The sequence below is a fragment of the Phalaenopsis equestris genome, unplaced genomic scaffold (genome assembly GCF_001263595.1).
Source record: "Phalaenopsis equestris unplaced genomic scaffold, ASM126359v1 Scaffold000203, whole genome shotgun sequence".
Lineage (NCBI taxonomy): Eukaryota > Viridiplantae > Streptophyta > Magnoliopsida > Asparagales > Orchidaceae > Phalaenopsis > Phalaenopsis equestris.
The window spans coordinates 2,490,877-2,502,003 of record NW_018164645.1 but is presented as its reverse complement, the minus strand read 5'-3'; the positions used below and the strand labels follow the sequence as shown (position 1 = coordinate 2,502,003).

The window sequence follows — 11,127 nt, the reverse complement described above, 5'->3', positions numbered from 1 at the left end:
CCAAGTCTCCAAAGCAAACCCCAAAAAGGCTTAAAACCAAAATTTTCATTCAACTTATGTTTCAAACATGAGAGGGCAGCAACATGAAGCAAGACCAAGCCTCCAAAGCAAACCCCAAAAGGCTTAAAACCAAAATTTTCATTCAACTTATGTTTCAAACATGAGAGGGCAGCAACATGAAGCAAACCCCAAAAAGGTTTAAAACCAAAATTTTCATTCAACTTATGTTTCAAACATGAGAGGGCAGCAACATGAAGCAAAACCAAGCCAACAAAACAGGATCCAAAACCCAAGCACTATGAGGCCAAGACTGCAGCCCAAAATATAATTAAAACATGTTAGAAACTACAGCCACATTAAAAGCTTAGAACGAATGCTTCTACCTTGTTGCTCACCACAAGAACAAGTGAAAATCCTGCCTACGAGAAAAGAGAAATTGACATACAAACCATGCAATTCTTAAGTATTTACATATGTAGCACTCACACTTTTCAGATTTTGCAAAAAAAAACTCAGATTTTGCAAAAGAGCACCCACACCTTTCAGGATTTTGCAAATATACCAATCAAATATTTCAGGTTTTGCAAATAAGCCCCGCAAATGTTTCAGATTTTTGCAAATAGGCCAACCAAAAAAAAACACCCACAACTTTCAGATCTTTTTTTTTTTTATAAGCAATAACAAAACTTCAGATTTTGTAAAACGTGCCACCACATTTCTCAGGCTTTGCAAAATAAGCATGTGAAAGTTTCAGATCTTGTAAAACAAGCCACCAAATTTCTCAGGTTTTGCAAAATAAGCAAGGGAAAGTTTCAGATTTTGTAAAGCAAGCCACCACCCAAATGTTTTCAGATTTTGCAAATATACCACCCGAATATTTCAGATTTCATAAATGAGCTACCCAAAAGTTTTTCATATTTTGCAAAAAAGAACACCCAAATATTTCTGATTTCACAAATGAGCCACCCAAGAGCTTTCGTATTTTGCAAAAAGAAGACCCAAATATTTCAGATTTCACGAATGAGCCACCCAAGAGCTTTCATATTTTGCAAAAAAAATACCCAAATATTTCAGATTTCACGAATGAGCCACCCAAGAGCTTTCATATTTTGCAAAAAGAACACCCAATGCTACACATGTTCCGCATTTCATGCTTAAGAAATTAGTAGAGCAGGTACATCGAGCAGCCAAGCAAAATATAGAGTAACCATGCGAGGGGATCAAAAGACTAGCAAGATCACGGAAGAAAGGTTACCTCTTGGTATAGAGCACACAAGAAAAATAAGAATAGGTGTAGAAGGCACACAACTACTCGAATCCTTACGATTGACCAACCACTTCAACCAACATAACATCTATTTAGCTTCCATATAGTATAAGCAACCGATATCACCATTCAATCTCTTCTAGAATTTGGCCACCGTGAGCGTTGAGGCCTTGTTGTAAAAGGTATTTTAGTTCAAATTTTCTTGAAACCTAGCTTTAAAACATAAGGCAAGGGTATTAGGGCAACATGCATGTATGAACGTCACCAAAATAATTTTGTTTTCTGCAACATTTCAACACACCAAAAGATGAATCATGAACCGCCTGCACTTTTTAGTAGTGCAGAAACCAAGACCCCCAAGAACTCCGCCTCTCTACCGCAACCCCTGATATTCAATTACACCAGCTAAAATTCCCTTGAGCAACCAAACAAAGTAGAAAATAGAGTGAAATACATAAAAGGATTTCTGGGAAACAATGGAGAGAGCCATGCATAATAGCCCTATAATACACAATAAATCCATATATACTACAAACACGGTGCAGGAGAATCATTTTACAATTGTTGATACAATTAAATATGAAAAAATTGAACAGGACAACAAATCAAATTATAAAGAAAAATAAACAGGATTAATGAGAAGAATATATATATATATATATATACATATATATATATATATCAAATTTCATGCGATTTATCCATGTGCGGCGCCCAAGCAAAATAGGTGTCCTCCCTAGGTAATTTCGACATTCCGAACGCTCTGGTACAGTTTATTTTGCCGTCAGAGGTCATTTTGACGAATTCACCGATTTGCGTGCCAATTTTCTCGTGTCGAAAGTATAGCAATATGGGGGTCCTTTCCTACCAAAATGGTATCCCGGACGCGTTGGAGCAGTCCAATTTGTCGTCGGAGGTCATCCGGAAAATTTCGTATTTTCACACGTCCTTTAGGCTTAATTGAAGTCCGATTTCGTGCAATTTCGTGAATTTTGTGTATTTGATGTGTGTATGTGATGAAAAAGTCATGACGAATGTTTTCCTAAGGCTTGGAGTCCTATTGGGAACTTTTCCCCTGAGTCTTCACAAAATAGCCCATAACCGCTCTTTCGTAAGACGATGGTCTTGTGCCATAAATGCAGGACATCAAAGAAAAATAGGAAGTGGTTAGAATTTCTAAAAGGGTGAGTCTCAATTCTAGTTTGCTAGGACGGTCAATAGGAACTCCTAGAGCTAGATCCTAGGCTCCTAAGGAGGAGAAGAGAATACCTCACAAAAATGAGGTCAACAGTGTGCGCACAAACAAATGACAATGTAAGTGGCTCGTTGAAATCACATACGTCAATAGCCAAAAATAAAGATATTATTTTTTCTAAATATAAAAAAATTATAGATAATTCAAGGCACAACATTTGCACAATAGATACTTTACTCACCCCACCCCCCCTTTTTTCCCGATCTAATCAGTGCTTCTCTCTCAACCAACCTTAGTTCACTGTTATCACAGCACAATTTCAAAAACAAACCCTATAGAATGAACATAAATCCAGAATCCGCACTCCTCTCTCTTAACAAAGCAACTAATATAGGAATCCGATATTATGTGAATATGCTCTTCCTTCCTATTCAGTATACCTTTCAACCAGTGTACATACTACAAATCTTATGCTGACCAAGTGTTAAAACCTTTAATCTAATCCCTTCGACAATCTCCTCCCAAACCACTAACTTGCCTCTACCACAATTGCCACTGGCCAACAATTCTAACAATGATCGAAACTCACCAACCCCTACAGTAAAATTATCAGGCAAAGCTCCGACAAACTTATTGTAAGCAATCATACACATGCAGTGACTTCATCGAATGCTCATCACGATCCATAAGCAATCACAGACAATAGAGGTTCATTTAGGCATTACATCACCTCAATCCATAAATGAAAAAGATGCTCATTGAGATTGGAAAAAAATATCCCACATTACCACTTCAAAATCACAGACACTTGATTTTACAGTTGTTCTCAAGTTCTAATATTTGACATTATGGAACCATCCTTACTTCCACATGCTATCATTGCAGTACCCTTAGTCTACTGTCAACAACAAGTACACAAGATCAAGATGTCACCTTCTTCATTGAGATTTCCAATAGAGATCCAGTTTCTCTTCACACCATAAGGATGCCAAACATAGTGAAGCTTCCCCAAAACTGTTGAATATAACACATCGCCACTAAATGTTGCAATCTGCAACACAAAGTCCGCCAAATCCATTCATGTTCTAGACAATAAATGTACCCGCATAGACTTTAGAGCATTTTACCAAATAAACTATAGCCCACAGCACTAATAGCAATTAGAAATATTAGATTGTTCCAAAAAACCAAATTTTAGGTATTGGATATGTATATACACAATAAGTGGGTGGTATGTAAGTAAAATGTCTTTGTTACTTTTATCAATTCAATAAACAACATTTTAATTTTGTACTCTTAACTTTTAAATAGTTTGAACAATAATCTAAATCAAAATTTTGAGATGTACTATTTTATATATATTTAACTTAAAATCTTATTTTTAGCCATCCGATCAAAATCAGAAAATTGAACATAATGGAACCGGCCGGTTCTTTAAAAATCAAACAGGTTCACCGGTTCTCCAGTTTAACACCGGTTCTTACCAATTCAATCCTGATTCTATCCATAAATTATTGTAAGCTTGGACCGAACCAGCCAAATAACGGGTTCAAGGTTGAATAGGCTAAACCAGCTAGTCCTGCCAGATTTTTAAAAACATTGTACCTACCTTTTAAATAAGATGTACATCAAGAATTCAAATCAAAATAACCATCACATTGAAATCTATTAACATTCGTTCATTTCTAAAATAGTTCGCTAGCCCCTCAAAATGCAAATATCAAAATTATTATTTGAATAATAAACATAAACTGAGAAGCGGTATATATTTTGCAAACTTATCTTGTTGATCGCTGTCATTAAGTAAACAGCCCTTACTAAACCTAAAAAATCTTATATCTTCATTGTGGCCTCTCAATCAGCTTATAGCATCGATTCAAAGCAAATAAAGAATAAGGGAATTCATATATTTACCCATAGGTAAATGTGGAATCCTTACAAGCTTTATTTTTAGTTCTCTACCCTCTTTTTAACAAAGTGACTAAGTAAAAAACAAAAGAAATTGTAGCCTATCTAAGGGTATAAAACTTATCCACCAAATGGCATTTTGACAGGTTTTTATTAGATACTTCTACATAAAATCTCTTCCAACTACCAGGATCTTCTTAGTACAACGCCTCTCAGTTTTGATTAAATATAATTCAGATCCAACTTGCCTCCAAAGTGACAAAAGATCATCTTTTATAATCAGGACTTTCACCTTGTCAGAATAAATATTATTGTAAATGGTACCAGTACAAGGAAGATGCACAAAATCCTCAGGATGATCTAAAGTTTATGGATTCTCTTGAAAGTATATGCTCAACCAGATCAACGAGACTCAATGCGACTTAATTCAGAACTTGTTAAATTTTGTGGAACTTACAAAATATTAAATTGCTCAAGTGACCATATAAAGCTTCACATCTTGCTTACAATCAGAACTACTATCTCAACACAAATTCCTGGATTAAGTAAGAAACAGTAAGGTTAAAGGTGTATTAAACCCAAACCCGCCTGTTAACTCAAAATTCACAATAAATGAAATTAACACAACCTCTACAGCAGTTGGTTGTAGAAGGAAGATCTGGTTCTAGTTTCTCCCTGTTGGCAATAGCCAGTTTTCACGACCAAATTCAATAAAAGATAAATGAAAGAGGATGAAAACCTGAGAAGGAGAGGTGATGGATTAGGGAAAACGGGAATAGAAGAAAATGATTTAAATAGGCATGATTCCGCCAGTTCCTTCAAGCTTCACACCAACAGGACATCCACTCATGGAAGAGAACCTTCAGAAACAATCACTACATCCTCAAAGACTTTATATAAACTCAGATACAGGGAATGATCACTGATTAGTTTCCAAGGAATTAAATTGCAACAACAAAATGTAACTAGTTTTACTGCCAGTGGTTATAGACTCGAGGTTCCACATCACATATATTCATGAATAACGAGTGATATGTCTGCCTGCATCAAAACATTTACTCCAACTTTAATTGACAATACATACGAATAGTAAATCAGTGTACTTAAATGAACTTCTTTATTTAATGATCATTTTACTGTGCATTGCAAAGAAATCATACTAGCATACAATAAGCTTCCACGTATGATAATATTTGAGAAAAGGAAATAATGCAAAAACGTACCTGTCAACCTGTTTAAGGAAAATCTCAGCAATTTCCTTATCTTCAGTTATTATGCACTCAGTATGTGCACTGCAAAATCAAGACACCAAAAAGCGACATAATTTTCCCAAGCAGTAAGTAGATAGATTCCTCAAATGAATCCAAGTCATCGATGTAAAAAACAATCTAAAACATGTTGCATACCTTCCATAGGAATGTATATGTTCAACTGCAGAAAATACATCATCAACTACTTCAACTGCACAAGCCATCGAGCTATACTCATGATGAAATGAATTTGTTTCCGGAATTTCAAATGCAAGACTTGCTCGGCGTCCACCATAGAGAACAACACCTATAAAAAGTAATATAGAGATTATTTTGAAATGCAAACTTTCCTGGCATCATATAGGCACAAGGCAAGCAGGCATAGGTACGAGATCAAGAGACTGAATAAGCTCTACCGATCAGTATGAAATCTTAAGTAACAAAGAAGCATTTATAGAATAAGAAAATTAAAGAAGTTATATGCCTAAAAAAATTTTAAATGATTATTTTTTTAATATAAAAAAGACCATTAGGTTGGTGGACCAATGAAGTGCACAAAAATGGATTGAACCAGGCCAAACCGCAACAAAAACAAAGAGCACAAATTTGCAGCGTACAGGTTGAACATGTGTTTTCTGAATGCAAGTGATCAGGATGAATGGCCTGTACAACTTCTCCCTCCAATGAAGAAGTTGATTACGGGTACAAAATTGGGCCAGAAGTAGGGGTGTAAATGAGTTCGGCTCGTTTATATTTCAAACACAAAAAGTGTGTTGTGTTCGACTCATTTGTTTAGCGAGGACTCTTTTGTTTAGGGAGCCGAACACGAGCTGTTCACGAACAAAGATTCACTTTGACAACCCTAATCAAGTAACCATAAGATGTTACGGGTTGGGGCAAGATTTAAAAATTATTATTTATATTAAAACATCATTTAAATCTAATTTATAATTTTTATTCTATTTTTTTAATTAATACTTTTAATTCATTATAAATTTTTGTAGCCTTGTAGTCAATTAAATTTTTAAAAAATACTACTCATCATATATAAATACATATATATAAATATATATATAATTTTGATGCATAGTATTTCGAGTCAAAACGAGCCGAACACAAACAAACAAATCTTCATTCGTGTTCGACTCGTTAACTTAGCGAATGAGCCAAACACAAACTTTTTAACGAGTCGAACACGAGCTGTTCACGAACAACAAGACGTTTTGATAGCCCTAGCCAGAAGATTAATATTGGAACACCTAGTCTGGTTTTTTTAGTCATGTATAATTCATTAGCCATTTGAAATAGATACTAGAATCTATGGAATAAACTTCATGGGCTAGCCACTTGAAGCTTTAACTCTAGCAACAAATCATTTAAGAATTTGTTATGAAATTATTCTTTATAGGACTAACATTGCCAGAAACTTGATCTGGAATTACAAATTCTGCTAACCGAACACCCTTTTAGTTGATTTGTCAAACAAAAGGAGCTAATACTAAGTCATCAACAAATTTTTATCATCTGACACGAATATCAAAGCATTTTGAATAAGAAACATTCCAAATTCAAATTCAAGATCATCCAAGCCCAAATTTTACAAGTCTAAAGTCAGATTGAGCATCTCAACAAGACAAACTCAATGACATTATAAGTGATCTAATTCAAGTTCAAATCAGCCTAGATTAAACCCATGAGGTATAGTCAAAGAGTTGTGTGCATCAATTGGACAACCAAAAAATCTTAAATTTTTTGCATGCTTATATTCAATTCAAATGTCTCGATAACAAGAATCTAATGAGCCCAATATCATTCAATTTCGACGTAATTAAGGCACTTAAAGGTAGATAAAACTATCTAAAATCAATGGAATTAATGTAGACCGTCCGATAGTGTTTTGGGATACTGGCCGAATTTAACAAAACACCCCTTCAAAACTATAGATAATCACCTAATATTCACTTAAAAGAGGAAAAGAAAAGAGTGAGTTGACTACTAAAGTGTAACTCTTAAAGTCATGACGATTGTCATCGACTGCCCACCAGAGTTAATTGCTAAACACTAAATGTCGCCATGAACCACCAAAAGTTATTGTCAAGCACCAACAACTAAAGCTTTGATTGCCCTACTACGACTTTGATTGCCACTTACAATTATGGCTTTTATAGCCAACTACATGTCAAAACTCAGCCCAGGATTTGGAATTAATCAAGACGAGAATAGACGAAAAGACAATGAGAATTAAATTTTCCCATATTCATTTAATATTTAACAAACTATTAACAAATGAAAGAGCCACTAAACAGATTCAATTAAAGCAATATATTTAAATTTAACTCGTTACTAGTTGCCCGCGTTTTCTATAAACATTACCCTTTCTATCTCTCACCTTTTTAATCAATTATTTAAACATGAAAAAGTTAGTTTTAAAAAATAACACTGAGTTGAATAAGCCATTGAATATCATACTCCTAATTTACAGTAAGAAAATGTAAAACTTTTAATAAATCAATAAAAACATTTGATATTTAAAAAATATGATGTTATTCAATAAATATAACTATATTCATAGCATATCAATATAATTATATATTTGTACAACCGTCATAAGAGCATCGTCTTTATACCAATTAAAATACTTCAATATGAATATTCTTTTTTATATACGTGCACAGGTATCTTAGTGTTCTTTCACAAATATCATAAATGATGACTATATCATAGTCAATCATGCACATACAAGCATACAATAATAATATTTCATTCTCATTAGCATAACGATTAACATTCCTATACAAAATTCAATATATGCGATAATTTAAAAAAAAATTACGCATACAAGTTATTCTTACAATATGAACAAAATTTAATAAAATCATAAATCATTGTTAGCAGTATCATAACAATAACAATAAATGTATTTGGTCGAGAAGTAACAAAATATTACTATAGTAAAAGAATATGAGTATTCACCTCGATGTCGATTAAATTGTTATTTGATTTATCATGACGTCGATTAAATTGTTATTTGACTTACCTTGACGTCGATTGAAATCTTAAAATAAACATAATACTCATATTACTAAAATTTAATTTATTTCATAAATAAAAATTTAATAATTTATAATATTTTAATTAGTTATTATTTAAGCATAAAATTTTCATTATTTTATTTTATGTAATCTCGCTTAAGGTATAATATATATACAAATTATAATATATATAATATATATGTATGTATATATAATATATATATATGTAATACATACATGCTATATGTACATATATATATATATATATATATAGTATGTAGTAAATATATAATATATATAGATCTTATTATTATTAAGTTTTATTATCAAATCAATTTAGTAAACCTTACCTCAGTCGAGCCCTACACCACGCGCGCGACCCTACTACCTTCCTCACATGAGGCTCCTTCGATCGAACTTCATACACACAGCTTCGAATCTCCTCATGTGCCTGTCGCATTTTTCAGCCTACCACATTTCCGCCCTCTTCTCACAATCACCTGCACTAAAAGCCAAAGGTTTGGTCGGCTTCTATCTTCCTCTCTGTCCGGTTTGTCTTCCCCGCTTGAGGCTCGACGACGTCACGAGAGCGTCTCGACATCTTCTCTGTCTTCACATGCATGGAAGCCCTGGTTGAAGTCGCATCTCAACCTAGAAGTGCAGTCGTCGTTCGACTCTCAGGTAAGCCGTGGCATCTTCTCTCAAACTGACTAAGATGATTTTATAAGCAAATTCATCTCTTTGAATTCTGACACCCTTGTTTCCTCTCCACCCTCTTCAGTTTCCATCTCCTCGTTTCTTCTCCCCCTCTATAACTGTCTAACTCATTGCTTCTTCTCCCACTCTGTTCGACACTTTTAATTCCTCTCCCGAGTAATAAAATAGGACGTTGCACTACAAATGTTATAAGCCAAAAATATGGCTTTGTTATTTGTATTAAGGTTGTCATGCCCATCAACTACGACTTCCTTAATCAACTACGGCTTCTATAGCCAACTACGATTGTTAAAGTCTGACCATGATTACTACAAATAATTATAATACAACAATTATATCTCAAATACCGTTAAAAGTAAAATTATTGTGTTATTTCAAAATAGTTATGATTTTAACATCATCTTGATCTTATCTTCCTTAATTCAGGTGAAGAGGGGATATTCGTACTCATGATTACATAGTTGATTATTTAAACTAGATCAAACCCTGTGATTTTTTTCATTTTCATGATTTTTCCAGGTAAAAAAGCTTGATGACTCCTCCCACGACTTTTCTTTTATATGTTTGTCGGATCTTTGTGCAATGATATGACATAAAATTATTACTTTACCGCCATATATTTTCTAGCACATAATAATTTATTGTCGTCTATGGGAGTCATAGTCCCATTACCTGAGTGTAATACTAACAAAAACAGAGCCGCCCACTCTAACACCCACCTAGAGGATGCTCTCGAAATCAGAATAACAGGATTGCTTCGATTTCGTGGATAAACATTACTCTACCGGCGAAGGAGCTTCTTTATCCATAAAAGAACATGTGGTATAATAAAGGAATTTCAAAATGAAATTTTACAACTCTTATGCAAGGCTCGACAATCCAAACTAGTGTCATCTGTTGGAGCTTACTTACAACAAAATTAAACATCGACTAGAGATGCCTGGCTAGAGAATGCTCTTCCAACCTCTGATCCTCGTACTGAAGTATCTCCTCAACTTAGTTAACAAGCTGATCACCTCAATTTCACACACCCAACTCCCTCGTCAGCCTCCAAATCAGCTTTAGCTATCACATCCACCAATGTTATGGTCATACCATCAGATCATGCAATTGATTTAAGAAAAAAAATTGAAAGGCTATATCGATAGAAAATTTGTGTCGATTTACAAAAAAATAATCTAGCTCGTGTGGAAAAAACTCCCACTAAGAAGCAAATCTCTTTCTTCAGCATGACTGCAACCATATTTAAAAAAAAAATAAAAGCAATCTCAACCTACACCTTAGACTTGAGAAATGTAAAATATTTCTAACAACTCATTTTAAGTTTAATCGACCCCAGTGAGCTCAATTTGACATCTTCCACACATTAAAGCTTTCAAGCGAATGCTTTGACTAACAACCTAGAATAAGTAAAAAATTCTTGGTAAATTAAATTCAATTATAGTACACAACTTTAAAATTGGTCAAAACACGCTCCAATCAGCAACTTAGGACAAGTCAAAAATCATTTATGAATTACAATCGACCTTATCCAAAGAAGTTAACGTCGTCGGGTCATGTTCTGACCAATAACCTAGGATATGTATAACATCATTCATGGATTTTCTATGAATTTTCCATACAGGTTAATGCCGATGAGTAATACTCTATAAACAACCTTAAAAGGTCTAACATCTTGATGGGTTTTAGTCAACCTCTTCCTTATGGGTTAATATCGCCAAGTAACACTGTTGACCTCACTTTTGATTGAGGTCTAGA

The 11,127-nt window shown here is 34.0% G+C and overlaps 1 protein-coding gene across 1 annotated transcript in view; it reads right to left on the bottom strand.

Moving 5' to 3' along the window:
• LOC110022970 (delta-1-pyrroline-5-carboxylate synthase B-like) overlaps positions 1-11,127 on the bottom strand; it is a 33,956-nt gene that overhangs the window by 13,592 nt on the left and 9,237 nt on the right. Inside the window, exons 3-4 of the mRNA XM_020722146.1 lie at positions 5,777-5,970; positions 5,594-5,662 (exon numbers count right to left, since the gene is read on the bottom strand). Coding sequence (XP_020577805.1) covers positions 5,594-5,662; positions 5,777-5,970 — 263 coding nt within the window. The remainder of the gene's footprint in view (positions 1-5,593; positions 5,663-5,776; positions 5,971-11,127) is intronic.